Source organism: Arachis ipaensis, chromosome B04 (assembly GCF_000816755.2).
Source record: "Arachis ipaensis cultivar K30076 chromosome B04, Araip1.1, whole genome shotgun sequence".
Lineage (NCBI taxonomy): Eukaryota > Viridiplantae > Streptophyta > Magnoliopsida > Fabales > Fabaceae > Arachis > Arachis ipaensis.
The window spans coordinates 78,487,871-78,510,458 of NC_029788.2; the positions used below are offsets into that span (position 1 = coordinate 78,487,871).

The following is a 22,588-nucleotide window of genomic DNA, read 5'->3' on the forward strand; positions in this document are numbered from 1 at the left end:
CGGATTCACAGATCCTCTCATCACCTTCTTCTTCTACTTATTTTCTTCTTCTTCCCTCAGTTTCTCCTTCTCTGTTATTTCGGATGAGGAAAAAAATTTGATAGTGAAGTTCATATTTATATAAGGGAGAAAAATGGATGATAGAGTTTTACTAAAGGTATATTATTTCGGTCAGATTTTGTTACAAACATATGAAGAAGTGAAATTTATTTGTGAAAATTCATTAGACATTGTTATTCCATTCACAATCTCATTTGAAGAACTAAAAGGTGTGATTTGTGAGAAGATACATTCTGAAGTGTCAAGAAAAATATCATGTATTTTATACAGATATCCAATACCAGAATTTGGTGGATTCGTTCAATTTGAAACGAAATATGTAACTGATGAAGCGAGTATGCAAGAGATGTTTTCAATGTACATTGAAAGTCGCGCCCGGATATCGTTTATTGAGTTGTATATTGAGTTTGAACAATCGGAAGCCGACCGGAATATTGAACAGAAAGATTACAACAGTGACAGTGAAGAAGAGTTTGAAAGTAATTATGAAGTTGTTGGTCCAGACAGAGACAAAGATCAAGGTGACGGCACTATGGCTCCAAATGTGACAGAAGTGGCAAATGCACTCGCAAACAAACATCCATTTGAGGAGCCATCTTTTATGCGAGTTTTGGATTTGGAAGCCATGCATGCTCCCGAGTTTTCAGAATATATGAATACAGGTACGTGATTGCCTATATTAATTAGCATTTCTTTGGGTGTTTGTTTAGTTGAATTTAAGATAATAATCTTTTTAGTTAGTTATTAATTTAGGTAAAAATTAATTAGTATTTACTAATTAGTATTTATTTATGTTGTTATTTGATTATGTTTTTATTTTGTTAAAATCTAGATAATAACTTGATCTAAAGTTTATTTATGTTAATAGTAATGTAGTGATTTACTTTTATTTGCTGTGGGAATGGAATTTAGTTCCAGAAAAGCTGTTATTATGGCAATGAAAGATTATACCATTCGATGAGGTGTAGACTATCGGGTGTATGAGTCAGAGCCGTTGACATTTTATGCCAAGTGTACACAGTATGGGTCAGGTTGTGATTGGCTGATCAGGATTAGCATGATCAGCAGAAAGTACTGTTGGGTTATAAGAAGGTATAATGGTGGTCACACTTGTACCAGAGCCACCATTTCTTAGGATCATTTGAAACTGGATTCGAGTACAATTGCAGAAGCAATAAAGCTGTTGGTTGAGGCTGACCCCTCCATAAAGGTGAAGTCAGTTAGTCAGTTATTGTAGAAGTACAGTCGAAGTTCAATTACACCATCAGCTATCGAAAAGCATGGTTGGCTAAGCAAAAGGCGGTGAAAAAAAATATTTGGAGGTTGGAAAGTATCGTACGAATTATAGCCACGTCTTCCAGTGTCACAGCACATTCACCAACTGGAAGGTGAAAGGTATGTTTGTCTGTGTGCCACCTTTCGACTAGAGCATTTACCAATGTTTTCTGACATTGGACTACTCCAATCTGGAACGCATGATAAAAACCAGTAGATCGTAAATGCTCTTCCCTCCTATCATTGTACCGATCCAAAGGGAAAATGGTGATCACATGTCAACATCCGTAAACTCTACAAAAGCATATCAAATTATTATTAAAATCATTAACAATTACTAATTTACTACTAAAATATAATAATTTTCTAACTATAGCAACTAATTTATTAATCTCATGCTAAACTTTTTGTTAAATACCAAATTTAGTAATTACCATGGACGACAAACTTATCAATTAATTAACTATCATTATTGAAAAAATTTAATTAACAATCCTATAAATTATTTCAAATAATTTTTAATTTTTAAAATTACGATACTATTATCATACATATTTTACTCATTTTGTTTCCAATTGAACATTAAATTACATAATTATTTATTTATGTAATCATACATAATTCCTATATCATTAACAACAAACTACTTTACTAATAATAACCACTAATAAATAAATCTAATTTTTATTTAACTAATAATATTTCACTTTATTAAAACCTCAACTACAATAAACGATCAACATCTTTACAATTTTGTTTCTTTGACATTTTCAATTTTTTCTTCAACTTGCATAAAGAAGAATGAGTTTCTGGAGGCTGAAAACGAAGAAAAAGAGAAAAAGTTAGCTGCTGGTGGGATTCAAGGAAACTGAGGGAGTGAGTTAGTGCTGGGGAAGCATGTTGGTATAAGGGAGCACTGTTCTAGGGGGGAAGGAAGGGAGCACTGTTCTAGGGGGAAGGAACACACAAATCGGACAGTCTGATTTGTGTCCCCTAATCGAATTGTTCGAATTCTTTTAACGAATTTTTTCTGTCCGATTTCTATATTCCTGATACTACATGCAGATAAAGCACCCATATTCTTCATAACACCGTATCACACCCAGGGACAGACTTACGCGCGCGGGGTGGGGGGAGTGGAGGCCTCGGCCCCAACTTTTTTAAAAAAAGATTAATAGTAATAAGTTATTAAGTACGATTTAATTTTTTTTAAAATTTATTTAGTATTTAGTCTAATATAAATAAAAATCCAGTCTAACATAAATATTAATGATTTCTAATATCTAAAAAGTAAGTAATAATATTAAAAAAATATGAAAAGATATTATTACTAATATTTTTTAATTAAATAAAATTTTTCAATTCCCATAAAGTAGATTTTTTTTTTCTTGTGAGCGTCCTTCTTGATTTATTTGGTATAATTTTTTTCCGTTTCAACTACTAAGAGTTCTTTTTTAGTTATGAATATTGTGAAGAATAATTTAGAAACAAAATGAAATATAAATTTCTTGTTAATTGTTTTTAATTATATTGAAAAGAAAATTGCAGAAAAATTTGACACAAATTTTATTATCGATGAATTTTATGAATGAGGAATCGACCACTTCGTTAATAAAAAGTACATATATATTTTTTGTACTTTAAAATATATTCTTTATTAGTATATTTTTGTAATGCATTTTACATTATATAATTTTTTACATAATTTTTTAATATTATATATGTTAATCACACCAATCTCTTTTCCATATTAAAATAAAAAAGTGTTGTCCAATCCACTTTTAGCATCGACAGTAAAAAGTACTTTATCTTTTAAAAAAAAAACCCGAAAGAAAAGTAACGGGTATATAAATTGCAAGTCCAAGCGTGACACCCTAAAACCCTAAACCCTCTTTTACTCGTTTTGCTCCTCTACTCTGTCCAAACCCCAGCTCTCAAATGGCCATGTACACCGCGCTACGCCGTGCTTCCTCCGCCGTGATCCCCCTGGCTCTCCGCCGTACTACGGCGCCATCCTCTTCCAGAACCTTCCACAGCGTTCTCTCCGCTGGCGTCTTGCTCAGCGGACAGACAGCCACTCGTACTGTTGTAGCTCCTTCTCTTCGCGTCGCTAACAGCTTTGCGACGAAAACAAGTGCCGATGAAAACCTCGTTCAAGTCCTTGAATCTGAGATCAAATGCGCCTACGATGATAACCAATCACAGCATGTAAATTTTCTCGATTCTCGTTTGTTCCTTTGTGGTGAACAATTAAGTTCATCCCCTTTTATTAATTATTAATTTTCTTCTTTGCACTGAATAATAGGTGTTGCTTTCTTTAAAGTTAGTATCTTCAGCTTAGCCGTTGCATTTTCCCCTCTGAAGTGTTTTCTTTATTTATTTAATCACTGCTTTTTCGTTATTGTTGATTAGTAAGAATGTTAGGTAGATGTGTATTCAAGTAGTATTAGCTTTGTTGCTTTTGGCCTGTCAATTTGTTTGAAAAAGAAAATGATTGTAACATGACATTGGAAAAGGCATAGGAAATGGAATCCTAGAATTGCATAGTATGCATATATCATATATCTACTTGTTAAGAAGCTAAGGTATCACTTGTAATTTGAATGAAAGAATTGGAATAGTTTAGATTTAAGAATTCAAATTATTGTTGTTATTAACAACTCATGATGGTCCTTTTTACACATAATTAGGAGTTGGTTGCATTTCGTTCTGTCTCTTAATAAGCTAAGATCATTGTTTGACAAAATTTTCAAAGCTAATATCTTTTCTCAAATTATGCTGATCTTATCCTATATTATATTTCTCAAAATATTCTGCTTCCAGTATTTAAACTGAGCGCCCCACGTTGTGGTACTGTCTTTAATTCATTTGTATGTTTGACTTGTATGTGTAGATAGGTGATGGAATTCTGCTGGTTTTAGTTACATACCAGTTACCCTATGAACTATGTTGTGACCGGATCCAATAACCTTATTTGTGGGTATATTAGAAATATATTGCTTATGCAACTTCAACCTCTGCTATCTTATCATGTGAAAATCAGGATGAACATCGGTTGGTTGTTTTCTTTATTGGTTTTCTCCTATGATGCACGGACACTGACACGGACACGGGACACGACACGACACGGGACACGTTGACACGCGAATTTTAAAATCATATATGACATGGGGACACACATATATATAAAATATAAAGTATTTTTTAGATAAATTGTAATGATATTTTGATATTTTATTGATATTAAAATATAAATTAAAATGTTTAATGTCTTGTTTTTAATTATATCAAGTATTTAAAATATTTTTTTGTTTTAATAAATAATAATATATACTATATCTAAATTTATTTTAAGAATATATGTTAAGAATAATACTGGACATGTGGACACGTGATGGTATTTAGGTGCGTCCAGACGTGTCCGGAGAAGAATTTTTTATTTTTTATTAAGACACGGTTGGACACAGCAGACACGCGTGTCGGACGAGTGTCGGTGAGTGTCGTGTCCGAAATGTGTCCGACACGCGGACACGATAACTCAGCGAAGTGTCTGTGCTTCATAGTCAGTTATCTTTTTCCCACATAATTTCATTTGTGAGGTGATTCGAAACATTGCAGAATTATATTCATTTATAGATTTAAAATCTTGTAAACGCAAGTGCGTCCATTCATATCGGGCTTGAGGAAGTATCACAATTTTCTAATGATTATACCTTTCTTCAAGGTCTTTCCAAAGATCTGCAGGATCTTTTAATGTGAGATATTCATTTTTCAATCCTTCATCAAGATGACGACGAAGAAAAATCATGGTTTTGGCTTTATCCTTCTGGGATGCATTATTTTCAGCCTTAATGGTATCTCCAAGATCCATTGAATCAAGATGGATTTCAGCATCTATTATCCATGATAAATAATTGTTTCCAGATATATCAAGAGCATTAAATTCAATATGAGAGAGTTTCGACATAATAAAAATTTATTACCTGAAGTCTTCTTAAAATTTGATAGAGTCTCGTGCTGATAACGTATTGTAAAAAAATAAATAAATAAAATAAAGAGGTATACTTAAATAACAATATTCACTATAATTACTATCTCAATATAAAGATGATTAATATATTTACTAATATTATATACGAAGAGAGAGAGAATAATATAAAAGAGAGAGAAGATTATAGTTGTTATTGATGTATGTCATAAGCCTCTATTTATACACATATAGAACATTATTTTTCCACACTTCATTTATTGAAGAACAAAAATTTCTTTCATTGAGAAACTGAGCCACCCATATATTAATGGACATCCAACTCAGCTTCTTATCACAATATAATCCCTTGTATTTTGCTTATATTTTTGTATATATAGACACACACGTATTTTGGTAAATAATTTTGACTATTCTTTCTTTCTGCTTCATTTTTTCTCTTTTTCATCCATAATTTGTATGCTATGATTAGTTTGGTGTCATCCGTTCTTTAATTAATACTTCCAAAATAGTTTTGTCAACATGCATTGAGGAGCTGCTATAAAGATCATTCATTGGTTCTTTCTATACAAATGAGTTGCGTTTGGTATTGCAGTCATATTGGTTCTTGTATACCTTTCTCAGGTTGAAATCCCGGATGATTTTCCTTTTGAAATCGAAGACAATCCTGGAGAAAGAACCATACAACTTAAGAGACAATACCAAGATGAAACTATTAAGGTTCAAGTTGACATCCCTAATGTAGCACTTGAGGGAAACGAGGAGGATGATGATGAAGGAGAGAAGAGTAGTGAATCTAGCATTCCTTTAGTTGTGAGTGTCTTCAAAGGAAATGGAGTGTGTCTCGAGTTTGGAGTGACGGCTTTCCCTGATGAGATTACCATTGATAGCTTGTCAGTGAAGAATCTCAATGAATCTGAGGACCAGCTTGCATACGAGGGACCAGAATTCACGTAAGCATTTTATTAATATTTTATTATTTCTTATTTACCGTATAATGTTCCTTTTCTCTTCCCTTCCCTTTAACATATCCACTCCATTATTTCTTACAGTGATTTGGATGAAAATCTGCAAAAGGCTTTTCACAAGTATCTTGAGATCCGGGGAATCAAGCCCAGCACAACAAATTTCTTGCAGGAATACATGTTTAGTAAAGACAACAAGGAATACTTGGGGTGGCTGAAGAGCCTTAAGAACTTTGTTGAGCAATGATTTTAGAAATGAGTTACTGTTTAAAGGGCAATCAAAAGATGATAGATCCCTTGTTAAATTTAGGTGGAACATTAGCATGTTTCTTCGTGTATCATGATGGGATGAGAAGTACTGTGGATTACTGGACTAACAATTTTGATAGACCTTATTATTGGTCACCATTGTTATTATACTTAAAATTTCACCCTTAAATGAAATAGTGTATGGGTGGTTCTCCCATTTGTTTAAAAATAAAAAAACAAAAACATAACATGTTTCTAAAAGAAAAATAAATGATGATTTGTTATATGCCATTTGTTATGGGTAGTTCTCCCATTGGTAAACCATCTTTTTCATGTCATTCTTCCATTCATCATGGCCTTAATTCATTGATTGAGTAAAGTATTGTTTTTATCTTTAATGTTTGAGATAAGTTCTAAAGTTGTTCATATGTTTAAATTGTCCTATTTAAATTTCTAATGTTTTAAAATTAGAGTAAAGACCTAATTCGGTCTTTGTCTATTTTCATGAAGGACAAAATCTCTCTTGTTAAAAAAAAATGACATTTGGCCCTCAATTTTTTTTATTTTAGGACAATACGATTTTCTATTAAGAAATTTGTTAATAAATAGTAGCAAAATAAAGATTGTGGGAGTTTTATTTGTAATTTGTGAGAGATTTAAACCCCCTCACAATGTTCTTTTCAACAATATAATTTACCACTATTACCACCATTTTTTTCATCCTCATTATTATTACTTCTATCTCTATTATTTTCATTATGTAATCATATTTTATCACCATCATTATCTCTTCTACTATTATCATCACTAATACAAATATCATCAATATTAATGTAATCTTATTTCATTTTTTGATCGATGCTATTTTTTTTCTTTAAAAGGTTTTCGTACTGCAATTACTTTTTCTTTTTCTGAGGCATAATTTTCAGCAATGGTCTTTTTCTATTTAATCACCACCGATAAAGAAAGTTTTTAACAATAAACTTATTAAACGTTTGAGACAACTTTAGAACTTACTTTAAACATTGAGAACAAAAACGATATTTACTCTTCATTGATTTGCTTCTATGCACAAGATTCATCTGCAATGACTAAAACTCAAACAACCGAGAGTATGGTTAATAGTTCTTGAGAATAAGACTGGTAAAAGTTACATACATACTTTGTAGGTGAACTTTATGTTGGCTATGCTGTCTTGACCAAGAGTTACACTACTCTATTCTATAAAATTACAAAATATGTTTTACCAAAAAAAAAAGATTACAAAAATATGATCTGCGGAACAAAATTACAAAAATGCCATGCTTTTTGTTGTATTTCCAGAATAGTAGTTCTTCATTTTGAATTAACATTGAACCCATGACATCTTCATTTCCGAGATCAATAATGGAGGAAAACTAGTTATCGTTGCTATGAAATTCTCTAATAAGGACCCTGAAGAATAAAAGAACAAATAAGTGGAATTGTGGAATTATTCTTTAATTAAATTAACAAATATATAACACGATTAAATGAGCTACTGCTATGCATAATTGAAGAGAGTATTAGATGGTTGAAAATTTTATTAAAAAAAGCAGCATGCTAGAAAAATGGATCCAAGACTCAGCTATAAGTATACTAACATGATCACCAAAAATACTAGATATACCAAAATCAACTATTATATATTTATATATATATTTTTTGATGATTCTATTTTATATTAGTATTTAATTTGGATATATATCTAGTATGAGGGCATTATCACATACCAACTTTTGTATTGTACCTTCAAAATGTACTGTTTTAAAAATAGACTTGATCATTATTTAGGATCGGGTTTGGGTCAACACGAACCCAGTCTCAAAAAGGTATATATGTTTTAAATTAATTTTAATATTATGTTATATTAAGTGTAAGCTTATTTTATTTTTAACCACACTTGTTGAATTAAAAAATAGATCAAAGTCAAATTAGAATTTATAGACAAATTTAAGTTTAAATATGGATATCAACTTCTCAAGGACAAGTTTTTTCTTTATAAATAAGTACATCATAAATAAATTTCTTTGTAAATTATTGTTAGAGATTTAAAGGCCTGGTTTTCACCCGATTTGGTCCCGGTATAATTATAACCCGAAATATTTAGGTTTCATCGGGTCTAGAGTCGGGTTGGAATCTAAAAAATAGACCCAATGTATATTTAGGATCGAGTCTGGGTTAGGACAAACCTGGTTTTATCCTGGCCCATGTGCACCCCTAGTTTGTGGGCAGCCAAAGTTCGAGCTTGGAACGGCAGCAATGGAAGAATGCCAAGCTGCAGGAGTTGATTACGAAAGATCAGGGGTGTAGTTAGGTTTCGGGTCAGGTGGGTGTTGGATGACCCGTTTGCTAATAGTGTTTTGGGTTTTTGTTGGCCCAGTATCCTAAAAAAATCCAGAAATATAACTTAACTGTCACGTCAGCTTTTATTAACGCAGAGACAATTTTGACTATTAACTTTTTATTTAGTTGCTAAAATTGTTATGAGTAATGCTAGGGACCAACTTTTTTAAAATTAATTTCTTAAATTGTAAATCCTCAATCATAAACCCTTGACTCTAATTTCTAAATTATAAATTTAAACTCTAAAATTGGTTAATATTGACTACCTAAAACTTGGTTCTCTATACTTTCTTATAATGCAGATTATTTTAACTATAATCGATGTTCGATGCATATGAAAGGATTGCTTAATGTCTCAACCAAAATAACTTAAAATAACAATAACTCATTATACAAAAGGATTGCTTAATGTCTCAACCAAATAAAGAATGAAACAATTTTGATCTGTTGTTCATCTGTGAAAACCCCTAGGAACAAGGGTTGATTGTTTTTAACAAGATAAAGATTACTACAAGAAAGGACATTACCACAATTTGCATTAGTAAGAAGACACTGTTAAAATTACATCCTATACTTCTATAACACAGAAAAGAAATTGCACTTCATATTTCTCCATCCCACAACTCTTCAAGACTTTTGTAGGGACTACAGGTTTCGTGCACCGCAGTGTCCCCGCGAAGTAACCGTTGCTGCATCACACATAAAAGGAATGAGAAAATTGTAGTAAAACAGACAACTTCTTGAAAACATGTCACAGGAATGATTAGTTCGTATGTTTTCACTTTTCAGAGGAATTCAAACCTGATGAATCTCTGAGAATTTTGAGAAGAGCTCGGGAGGGATGGACCAATCAAATAAGCTAAGGTTCTCCTTGATCCTAGATTCATTGACACTCTTCGGAAGAACGCTGTGACCACTTTGGATTCCCCAGCGAAGAGCTACTTGTGCCGGAGTCTTGTTAAGTTGTTTTGCAATATCAATCAACACTGGTTCCTTCAAGACTTCCCCCTTTATCCATGACCCAGGAGAGCCTAAAGGTGAATATGCCTGAATATAAACAGCATTTTATGTTTTATGTTTTATGTTTTTGTTGTTAACAAAATCACAGGGAATAGACCCTTTAAACATACAAATAAAGTTACAAGATGGGAAGAAAAGTACTGTGAGATGAACACCGGTGGATTTGCAGAAATTGTGAAGAGCAGGTTGTTGCCACACGGGGTGGCACTCGACTTGGTTAACTGCTGGCAGAACCTTAGCGTATTGGAGCATGTCTTGAAGCTTCTTGGTGGAAAAGTTGCTCACCCCAATTGCCCGTGCCTGACCGGAGGCATATAAACCTTCCATTGCATTCCATGTCTCTGGAAGACACAATGGAGCCATGATCTCGGGAGCCCAACCTCGTGAACCTGGCTTTGTCCTGAACGGCCAATGCATCTGTGACAAAATACTCTCAAGATCAAGATCAGCCCATTTCATAAAGGAAGCTTTTAGTTTCAGCAGCGTTCCAGGGCTAAGTTCGAAATCAAGAACCATACAAGATATAGATCAATGTAGTCAAGCTGCAGATCTTCCAGAGTCCTAGTCAATGCCTTTGATACATCTTCAGGTGCACAGTCACTAGTCCTATATGGAATAAAAACACAATAAAATAAAATCCCAAGTGAGTTGCAGGTTCGTCACCGAAAAACTGACCTGACAATTTTGAATGAAACTTGGCACTGTCTAAACGACGCCGTTTAACGCTTGGCGCAGGAAATACTCAGAAACGATGTTGTCTGACATGAGGGGGGTTAAACAAAAACCCAAACGTTAACCACATCAAAAGTGAAACCCCAATTGACCCTTCTTTTTCCTCCTCTTCCTCTCGTATATGTCTAGTAAAAAAAGAATCATTATTGTCGTTATAATTGAGGTTTGAAGGTTCTTTCACTGGTTTCGCCCCCATAGTGAAGACGAAGTACTTAGGAATCACAATTTTTTCAAAAACAGGTTTCGTTGCTCTCAACATACAATGCTCTGTTTTTTGCAAAATGTTAGTTGAGGTTTGTTTTTCGTTTTTTCGCTCTACTTCATCGGTGAATCTTTGGGAGATATTGGTTGATTATGGTTGTTGGTGATGGTAGGATTCTTACATGCTAGGGTTTATTTTTCTTTGTATGTTTTTAGCTGTAGTCAATTGAATCTTTTAATTCCATTTAAACAGTTATTGATTCTTCATAACTCAAAAAAATTTCACTTTCAAATCTCTCATACTGAGAGTTTGACATTAGAAAAAAAAATAATAAAATTGGGAGTATAAATTCTTCTAAAGATTGATTGCATCCCAATACTTTGCATATTAAATTTGATATTATTTTTCACTCTAGTCCAGAGTCTCCATCAATGCAAGCATAGAACTTGAGAAAGCATGGTGCAAAAATATAAAACCACTCTAGTCCAGAGTCTCCGTCAATGCAAGCATGGAACTTGAGAAAGCATGGTGCAAAAATATAAAATCAGTTAGTGGAAAGAAGGAAAGGACAGATATATACATATAACAATTTAAGAAATCCAAGTAAGTAGCATGAAAGGTCCATTCTATAGGGTAGCAGACACATAGTGGTGCATAATGAATGTACCTATTGACCTATACATAGTTATAGTGTCTCTACCTCTATGTTGGATGTCAAAGGATTGCATAATGAATGTACTCTTTTCACTTTGCAATATAAATTACTTGTTTGATACATAATAAAATACTCTACTTTAGAATTCAAAATTTTTAATACTTCTTTTTTTTTTTAAATGATTGTGAGAGCATTTTGATTGATTAACTTATTTAAGAGTAATTACCCAAATCAGTTCCAAAAATTTTAAAATAGAACATTTTAGTCCCTAAGAAAAATTAATATACAAATTAATTCTCAAGATTTTACTCCGACAGACAAATTAGTCCCCAATTCATTTTCCGGCAAAGTAATTACCCAGATCAGTCCCCAAAGATTTTAAAAATGGACATTTTAGTCCCCAAGAAAAATTAATGTACAAATCAATCCCCAACGTTTCTCTTTGTTTTTCTTGGGGATTGATTTGTACATTAGTTTTTCTTGGGGACTAAAATGTCTGTTTTTAAAATCTTTAGGGACTGATCTGTGTAATTACTCTGCCAAAAAATGAACTAGGAACTGATTTGTCTGCCGGAGTAAAATCTTAAGGATTGATCTGTGTATTAATTTTTCTTGGGGACTAAAATGTCCGATTCTAAAATCCTTGGGGACTGATTTGGGTAATTACTCCTTATTTAATATATTGAAACTAGGCCCCAATTGAAATGTCTGTAATCTAAATTACTGTTTTCAATATATTGAAGTTAGTGTTGTTTTTAACCATTGTGTCTTTTTTTAATCTTATTTGTAGATGGATGATGGTATAACGATTGTGTATCATCATGGAGGTAGTTTTGTCACCAAACTAAATGGCAGTTTGGTTTACGACAATGATCACACTTATGAATTGATTGGGCTGGATGAGAATTTACTGTTGACTGGTTTGTATTGGTTTATAATACACAATTAAATGTTGGTTAGATCCAATTGATTCACTCTATTTGATTATATATTGATTGGTTTTATTGGGTTGTATTGGTCACTAATTCTGTTAATAATTTCACTTGGTCCCTCTATCAGACCCACCTCCACCTCCACAACAGGTGACAAGGCCTGACAAGTTGCAATCTAAGAGGAAAATAACTTTCAAGATGGACCCAATGCAAGGAACAAGTTCTGGGACAGATGCACGCTTGGCAAAGTTTATGAAATTCGTCCCTACCCCGGACATCAAACCACCAACAACAAGATGGAAAACGATTTGTAATGTTGACTAGAAGTTGTGTAGGACATATTTTGTAGAGAGCATTTGATCAAACTATGATTTTTTGATATTTTGATACTCTGTTACGTAGGATAATTTGTTTGGCTTAGGATATTCTAAAATTGTGTTATGTAGGGTATTGTGATATGTTACAGATACTATTATTGCTAATACTGTAATATTGATAATGATTAATGACTATGAGTTACTAAATGAATGACTATCTTTTGTTTTTAATAACTTATTTTGTCAAATTTTATACCTCCTCTTTCATATAATCTTAGTTTTAAACAACTTTCACAGGATACATCATTACCCAAGAGAACATAAAATTTCATTTCTATTTTATCATCAAACACATAACAATGTTTCATTCACATAACTGATCTCACATTTACATATATTTCATCCCACATAATCCATAAGCTATAGTCACAAATTCAAAAATAATGACAAACACAGACAACATAATATTCCACATTTTTAAGATTTTAATTTTAGCATCAACTACACTAATTTTCCATCCCAGAGATATTTTTCAATGGTCTTCAACTATGATTTCTTCTTCTTCTTCAACATCTGCCCATTTAAAAAAATCACACCATCTCTTACCGGCAGTCTACAACAAGAAAAATCTAAAAAAAATGAGAGGAAGAACAACTACAAAACCAAAAAGAATTTGAGAAATAAGACACATAATCAAGTTGTAACAATTCAACCAACTCACATTATAGTTAGGGCATCCAAAAAATGGTCTCTCTGGATTAGAATCCGTCCTAGACCATCGAAGAATAGGACGCAACCCACAACCGCACCAATATGGAACCTTCCCACCTCTGTCACGGTGTGTGTTCTTCACCTAGCCACCATACGAACGAGTTCTACTAGAACTACCTGACAGAGAAAAAATGTCGGTAAAGATTTTCACAAAAATATCGTGCTGCAAGTATAGTTCTAAACCAACAAATTATCCTCGGTCAATGTTTAAATTATTTGTCACTTAAGCAAACCCAATAAAATTAACCGAAGTATCTAGAGCTCGGGTCGTCTTTCAAGGAATTACAGGGAACTATGTTTATCATTGGTTATGAGATTGTATCTTTTTGGGTTTTGAATTTAATAAGCAAGGAATGTAGATAACAAGAAAATAACTAACAACTAAGAAAAGTCTTAGCAAGGGTTGAGACTTGGAATTCCTATCCTCATTATCATTGTCAATTGTGATGGTAATTGCAATCTCACTTAGTTAATCTCTAACAATTGAAGGAAAGTCAAGTGAGCAAATCAACTTGAGTTCACAAATCCTAATCAAAGACTAGAGTTAGTGAAGTTCAAGCCAACTAGCAACTTTCAATCAACTACCAACAAGAGACTTTGACAATTCAAAAGTCTCCAAATTACTCAATCCAAGCTAAGAATACAAGAATCCAATTTAAAATCTAACCAAGCATTTTATCAAACACTTGGAAGGCGCAAAATAAAAGCATAGAAAAGTAATAAGAGCATGTAAAATCTAAGACCAACAATTGCAAGGAATCAATAATAACAAATGAAGAAAGAAGCAATAAATACGAAATACCTCAAATTGCATTAAAAAGGAAATTGAATCTAACATGAAGAGTTCATAAATTAAATTGGGAAAGTAAGGACGTCAACAAGAGAAAATAAACTAAGATGCTAGAATAATAAAATGTAGAATAGAAACTAAATTAAAATAAGATGAAAATATGAATTAGAGAAGAAATAAAACTAAAAACCCTAAAATCTAGAGAGAAGAGAGAGCCTCTCTCTCTAGAAAACTACATCTAAAACCTAATAACTGTGTGAATGAAAAGTGAATGAATGATTCCTCCTTCCTGCTCCAGTACCAGATTCTAAAACTTTCAATTTCTTGGATTCCTTCCACTTTTGCATGCTTCCTTTCCATCCTCTAAGCCATTCCTGCCCTCTAAACCCTGAAAACACTTAACAAACATATCATGGCATCGAATGGTAATAAGAGAAGATTAAAATTAGCGAATTTAAGGCCAAAGAAGCATGTTTTCAATCATAGCACAAAATTAGGAAGGAAAATGTAAAACATGCGAATTATATGAATAATTGTGAGAATAATGGATAAAATCCGCTCAATTCAATACAAAATAAACCGCAAAATAGTGGTTTATCATTCTCCCCACACTTAAACATTAGCATGTCCTCATGCTAAGCTCAAGAGAAGTATAAAGGAGTGAAGAGGGATGGTAGAATTTATGAAATGCAACCTATCTATATGAATACAACTAAATGCAAAATGCTTTTACCTACTTGGTTAAAAGTAAATAAAATTCTCCAAGAACAAACATAAATTGGATCTCACTAATTCAAATCATAAAATGAAGTACAAATAGACTTGCAAGAAGAAAGCTCGTAAAAGCCGGAAACAAAGAATCGAGCATCGAACCCTCACCAGAAGTGTATACACTCTAATCACTCAAGTGTTTAAGGTTTGATTCTCTCAATTCTCTACTAACCTTGCTTTCTAAGGCTTGCTCTTCTTCTACCATCAACAAAAATTTAATGCACAAATACACATATCAAGAGGTCTTTTAAGGGTTGTAATGGGGTTAGGGTCAAGGTAGGATTATATTTGGTCAAGTGGACTAAAATCTGAATCCTTAGTTAACCTAAACTTCCCACCTAACTTAAGACAATCCATGTAATTATAATATAAAATCTAACTACCTATTAACTATGTTTACCACATATTCATGCATCCCAATTTTGAGTACAATACATATGCATTGCTATCACCATTTACTTTGGGGCATTTTGTCCCTTATTTATTATTTGCACTTTTTCTTTTCTTTTTCTTTTCTGTTTTTTTCTTTTTATTATTTTTTTTCTTTTATTTTTTTCTCAATACATATGATTAAGGTATTGAATGCATGAACATGTCCTCAACATTCTTTTCACATTTTTTACAAAAAGTATAACATATCCAATTCCCAGACCAAATGTTACCATACCCAATTTTCCCATACTTAAATCATAAACACTTTCACTAGTCTAAGCTAACCAAGGATTCAAGTTGAGATCATTCATTGTTTTTTGCTTAGAGTTAATGATGTGCTAAAGTAAAGAACAAATTGGGCAAAATAGGCTCAAATTGGTTTGCAAAGGATGTTTAAAGGTTAAGGCCATATGGGTATGTAAGCTTAGTGAAATAAAGGCCTCAATCATATATGTGTATGCATAAATCAAACAATGAAAATATAGAATCAAGCAAGACAAAGATCATAATTTTAGAGAGAACAACACACACCAAAACAAAACATTGGTTGATAAGATGCAACCAATCAAATAGGTTAAAAATCTCATTGGTTTTGTGTGTTTGAGCTCTAAAACCATGTTCCAAAATAAAATACTTCAAGAAAGTTCAAAAAATTTTAATTCAAATTAGTGAAATGTTATAAAATAGTTTCTTGAAAAGAAAATCATTACTTCAACCAAGTAGTACATAAATGCAAACAATTAACTACACATGCAATCTATTATGCAATGCAACAATTAACTAACAAAGAAAATTAAGAATTGGTGTTGAAAAGAAAGTAACTAACCCACGGAAGTCAGTATCAACCCCCCCCACATTTAAAGATTGCACCGTCCTCGGTACATGCAAAGATATGCAAGTGGACAGGTGGCTACAACTAATGCACTTTCTCAAAAGGTTGTGCGGAGAGACTTGTTGTGCCCCAGTTAGAAATTTTTCTTTTTCCTCTTAGTGGCCAGCCTGAAAGGAGAGAAGAAGAAAGAAGAAGAAGAACCTACAAACAAAAATATGCAAACAAATAAAATATATGTGTGCTAATGCCAAGTAATAATGAGGTTCTCAATTATATGGTAGTTACAACATGTGAGTGAGAAAATAATAGAAGCGAAAGGCATTTCAAGTAAATAGCAGACAAGTCAAGAAGCACCCAAAACAATGCAGAAAATATGCAACAGTTGAGTAAGAACAGTCAACACCAATAGTATAATATCAAACTTAGAAAAGAAAATAAGAACAAGCAACAAAGTTAAAATGCAATAAATAAAAGTATGTAAAAGTAATAAATGAAGGAGAATAAAGATGAGAAGGGAAAGGAATGAAGAGGAAGAAAGTAAGAAAGGAAGAAGAAAAGGAAGAAGAAAGAAATGAGAAAGTGGAAGAGAAGCGACGCGGAAGCATCGGCCATGCGCACGCGTGGATTGCAGAATGATGAGGGGACGCGTACGCGTCTGTCACACGCATAATACTAAAGGTATATAAGAGCTTGGAGAGTAGAGGTGAGACCAGTGAGAGTAGAGGTAAGTGTGGTTTGAAGCTCTCATTGCCCTTGGTGAATAACACTAAAGGTATCATCTATGGGAGCTTGGGGTGGATAGGAGGGTTCATTTGTTGGGAGAAAGGGCTCATAATATGAAGGTGGTTCTTCTTGATAAAGATATGAAGATGGTGTATATTGAAGTGGTAGTTCTTGGGAGTAATTGTGTTGGAATGTGGGTGGTTCTATGTGTAGTTCATAGGGTTCATATGGTGGATAAGGGTTAGGGTCATATGGAGGTGAATGGTGGAAAGGGGCTTGTGAGTTTGGTGGTTCAAAACTATGTTGAGGAGGGGGTTCATAGGCATATAGTGGTGGTTGTTGATAATCAAAAGGATGCTCACCATAGCCATTGGATTGGCATGCATCTTGGAATGACTCTTGCTCATAGTACATTGGAGAGGGTTGTTGCCATGGAGGTTGTCCATAAGCTTGAGGCTCCTCCCACCTTTGATTGTCTCAACCTTGATGCATATTCTCATTGTACCTTCTATTTCTGACAACATAATTTGAACCAAACTCATAACCAAAGGGGTGAGAATTCACAGTAGCAAGAGAAAATAAAAATAAAAACTAATAAAAAATAATGAAAATAAACTCCTAGAACTAGAAACAACTAACAAAGAAATGAAAAGGAAAACATATTCACAATATTCACGATAACCAATAATGAGGCACACATTTGCAAGTCACCGGCAACGGTGCCAAAACCTTGATGGAGGAAAAATGTCGGTAAAGATTTTCACAAAAATGTTGCATTGCAAGTATAGTTCTAAACCAACAAATTATCCTCGGTCAATGTTTAAATTGTTTGTCACTTAAACAAACCCAATAAAATTAACCGAAGTATCTAAACCTCAGTTCGTCTCTCAAGGAATTGTAGGGAAGTATGTTTATTATTAGTTATGAGATTGTATCTTTTTGGGTTTTGAGTTTAATAAGCAAGGAATGTAGATAACAAGAAAATAACTGACAACTAAGAAAAGTCCTAGCAAGGGTTGAGACTTGGAATTCCTATCATCATTATCATTGTCAATTGTGATGGTAATTGCAAATTACTCTCACTTAGTTAACTTCTAACAATTGAAGGAAAGTCAAGTAAGCAAATCAACTTGAGTTCACAAATCCTAATCAAAGACTAGAGTTAGTGAAGCTCAAGCCAACTAGCAACTTTTAATCACCAACCAACAAGAGACTTTGACAATTCAAGAGTCTCCAAATTACTCAATCCAAGCTAAGAATACAAAAATCTAATTTAAAATCCAACTAAGAATTTTATCAAACACTTGGAAGGCACAAAATAAAAGCATAGAAAAGTAATAAGAGAATGTAAAATCTAAGACCAACAATTGCAAGGAATCAATAATAACAAATGAAGAAAGAAGCAATAAACATGAAATACCTCAAATTGCATTAAAAAGGAAATTGAATCTAACATGAAGAGTTCATAAATTAAATTGGAAAAGTAAGGACATCAACAAGAGAAAATAAACTAAGATGCTAGAATAATAGAATGTAGAAGAGAAACTAAATTAAAACAAGATAGAAATCTGAATTGGAGAAGAAATAAAACTAAAAATCCTAAAACCTAGAGAGAGGCATCTCTCTAGAAAACTACATTTAAAACCTAATAATTGTGTGAATGAAAAGTGAATGAATGATTCCTCCTTCCTGCTCCAGTCACGCGTACGCATCGTCGACGCGTGCACGTCGCTACTAGATTCTGAAACTCTCAATTTCTTGGATTTTTTCCACTTTTGCATACTTCCTTTCTATCCTCTAAGCCATTCCTGCCCTATAAATCCTAAAAACACTTAACAAACATATCACGGCATCGAATGGTAATAAGAGAAGATTAAAATTAGCGAATTTAAGGCCAAAGAAGCATGTTTTCAATCATAGCACAAAATTAGGAAGGAAAATGTAAAACATACAAATTATATGAATAAATGTGAGAATAATGGATAAAATCCGCTCAATTCAATACAAAATAAATCGCAAAATAGTAGTTTATCACTACCTGAGCCTTGACTGCTGCTCCCCAACATCCTTCCTAACTTTTGGAGATACTACTACGATTTCGGGAAATTGGGGCTGTACTAGGTTTTATGTTCAAATTGTGAGGGGTTAAATTGATGCTTTGAAAAATTTGGCCACGTCATCTAACCGTTACAATGTCAGGTGTCATTCAAAATTTCCAGGTCAACTTTTCGGTGACGGAAAACGACAGAAGGCCAAATTGAGGCACAGGTCAAAATTTCATGATACAATTTGAGTCAACTAAAAGTTTGAGGGCTAAATTGCGCTGGAGGTCAAATTTTAGGGGCCATTTTGAGTATTAACTCCATATTAATCTTTTAAAAAAAAATCTCAGATATGGATGTATACAATCTTTCAAATTAATAACATTAGAGTGTAGATTATCAAAAAATAACATTGGAGTGTATATGTATAGATAAAGTTTATATTTAAAAGATTAGTGTGCGAAAATAGGAGCAAATTCGCCGCACAAATGGGCGAACTTGTTAGTTTCAATGAAGTTCGTTGTTGCAGTTGGTGAACTTCAACAAAATCTGCAAGTTCACTGATGCAGTGGGCGAATTTGCTCCAACTTCCAAACAAAAAAACAAATTTTGAAAACTAAAGATGAAAAAATTTATTTTGAAAAATATTTATATTTTATTTTTTCAGAAATAAAATTTATAAATATAATTATTCTTTAAATTTGTTACTAATAAGATAATAAATAAATAATTCTATGGATAAAAAATATAAAATAGTTTATAATGGTACTTTTCGAGTCTTGAATGACTTGAATCTTGTATAATTGAATTAGAACTAAACTTTTCAGCAATTTCTTTCTTAATGTAAATCACCAAACTATCTGCGAGAAAGTCGTCCACCATCTTATTTCTTAACCTTGTCTTCATTATTTTCATTGCTGAAAATGATCACTTTGTAGTAGCTATAGAAACTGGAAGAGTCAATATCAGACGAATCAATCTATCAATCAAGTAATACACTTCTGACTCTTTAGTTTATGTTAAACATCTGCACAATTCATGAATAGTTGATAAATTCTTCATTTCTGGATGTTGACGAGCATTAAGAATAAAATATTAAAATTAAAAAGGCAAATTAATCTTCTCTTATTGAGTAAAGTCTTTGGGATAGTAGCTATCAACAAGGATAGAAATCTTAGCAATGTCAAAATTTTTGTAAGCATCCTTAGGCATGAGACCAGAGCTTAGACTTAGTAGATCTATTACTTGATCATTGAATCTGCTATTCAACTCTTGTAATTGCTTATTAATTGTGACTAAAAATATCTTCACTCTAAAATAGTGCTCAACTGTAATATGATCTTTTTGGTGACGCGAGCGTCTCTGTCTTGCTACATAAGAAGCACTTAAATCATAAATTAGAATATCACATTGCTCACAAAATAATTTCACATTTTTCAATAATTTCACAAATTTGTCATCTCTCATATTTTGGATAAGTATTTTTGTAGAATGAAAAAATTGCACAGCATTAACTATGTTTTGAGATTGCTTTTATAAGCTTGACAAAGAATATCAGTTATTTCTATAATATCTTGTAAGATTAAAACAAACTCAAATGAGGTAAGGGTAATGTAAGTGCTATATGCATAGGTGATAAACCACTATTTTATGGTTTATCTTGTGCTCAATTGAGTGGATTTTATCTACTCTTTACCCACTTATTCATACTATTTGCATGGTCTTACATTTGCCTTCCTAATTATGTGCTTTGATTGAAAACATGCTTCTTTGATCTTATATTTGCTTATTATTAATCCTCTCTTATTACTATTAGATACCTTGATATGTGTGTTAAGTGTTTTCAGATATTATAAGGCAGGAATGGCTTGGAGGATGGGAAGAAAGCATGCAAAAGTAGAAGGAATGCAAGAAGTTGGAGAAATTGCTAAGCTGTCCAGCCTGACCTCTCTGCACTCAAACGGCTATAACTTTAGCTACAGAGGTCCAAACGACGCGGTTCTAGTTGCGTTGGAAAGCTAACGTCCGGAGCTTCGATTTGATATATAATATGATATAGTTTCCCTGACTCTAGGTGACGCGACCGCGTGATCCATGCGGCCGCATCGCAGTGACGGAAATCCAGCGTGGCAAAATTCGAAACCAGCGAATTCTGGACTGTTTTTGACCCAGTTTGCGGCCCAGAAAACACAGATTAGAGGCTATAAAATGGGGGAATACATCCATTCATAGGAGGCTCTCATATTCACAATTTTAGGAGTAGATGTAGTTTTTAGAGAGAGAGGTTCTCTCCTCTCTCTTAGGATTAGGATTTAGGATTTCTCTTAGTTTTATTACTCGAAAATATACCTGTGCGCACTGCCCAAACTTTCAAAACCCCCAATTTACAATCTTCATAACCAATAATAACATACTTCCCTGCAATTCCTTGAGAAGACGACCTGAGGTTTGAATACTCGGTTAACAATTTTTAAAGGGGTTTGTTACTTGTGACACCCAACACGTTTGTACAAAGGGATTTTGTCGGCTTAGAGACTATATCTACAACGCGACTGTTTTTATGACATTCTTTACTGGCAAAAAATCCTAACGTCAAAATGGCGCCGTTGCCGGGGAATTACAAACGTGTGCCTTATTATTGGTTATTGTAAATATTTGCTTTTTGCTTGCTTATTTGTTTTTATTTTTGTTTTTATTTTTGCTTTTCCATAAATTAAGAGGTTATTTGTTTTTATTTAGTTATTAAAAAAATTTTTTTTTCAAAAATTTGTTCTTAGTGTTCATCTTGATCTTCAAGTTGTTCTTCGCGTTCATCTTAACCTTCAAGCTGTTCTTAGTTGTTTTCTTCGTTTTGATCTAAAAATTTGAAATTTGGTGTCATTTTATTGTTTTTCTCTTTCCTCATTAAATTCAAAAATATTTTTAATTAATTTTGTTCGAAAAAAAAAATTCAGATTTTTATTTTTAAAATTTTTATCTTATCTTATCTCATTTCAAAAATCAAATTTCAAAGTTCAAATTTAAAAATTTTCAAAATTTAAATTTAAAAATTTTCAAATTTCAAATTTCAAATTTCAAATTTCAAAATTTCAAATTTCAAATTTCAAAATTTAATTTTCAAATTCAAAATTTAAATAACCTTTTAATTTAAATTTATTTTTATTTTCTTTTTTAATTTTTATTTTTTACTATGAACTCTCACCCCTTTGGCTATGAGTCTGGTTACAATTATGTTGTAGGAAGAAGAAATTACAATGAGAACAGGCATCAAGGTTGGAACAATCAAAGATGGGAGGAGCCACAAGGATTTGATCAACCCTCATGGCGATAACCACCTCCAATGGACTATCAACAACCACCACCATATGCCTATGAACCCTTTCCTCAACATAACTTTGGACTACCAAACTCACAAGCCCCTTTCCGCCATTCACCTCCATATGACCCTAACCCTCAACCACCATACCA

General features: G+C 32.8%; 2 protein-coding genes across 2 annotated transcripts in view; one reads left to right on the plus strand and one right to left on the minus strand.

Moving 5' to 3' along the window:
- Positions 3,193-6,760, plus strand: LOC107639406 (uncharacterized protein At2g39795, mitochondrial). The gene is made up of 3 exons (XM_016342892.2): positions 3,193-3,543; positions 5,948-6,276; positions 6,376-6,760. Exons 1-3 carry the CDS (start codon positions 3,274-3,276, stop codon positions 6,533-6,535), a joined length of 759 nt encoding a protein of 252 aa, XP_016198378.1. The 5' UTR covers positions 3,193-3,273; the 3' UTR covers positions 6,536-6,760.
- Positions 9,274-22,588, minus strand: part of LOC107639407 (NADPH-dependent aldo-keto reductase, chloroplastic-like) — a 52,562-nt gene continuing 39,247 nt past the window's right edge. The window contains exons 5-8 of the mRNA XM_021121237.1: positions 10,440-10,527; positions 10,063-10,338; positions 9,703-9,948; positions 9,274-9,590 (exon numbers count right to left, since the gene is read on the minus strand). Coding sequence (XP_020976896.1) covers positions 9,504-9,590; positions 9,703-9,948; positions 10,063-10,338; positions 10,440-10,527 — 697 coding nt within the window. The 3' untranslated portion in view covers positions 9,274-9,503. The remainder of the gene's footprint in view (positions 9,591-9,702; positions 9,949-10,062; positions 10,339-10,439; positions 10,528-22,588) is intronic.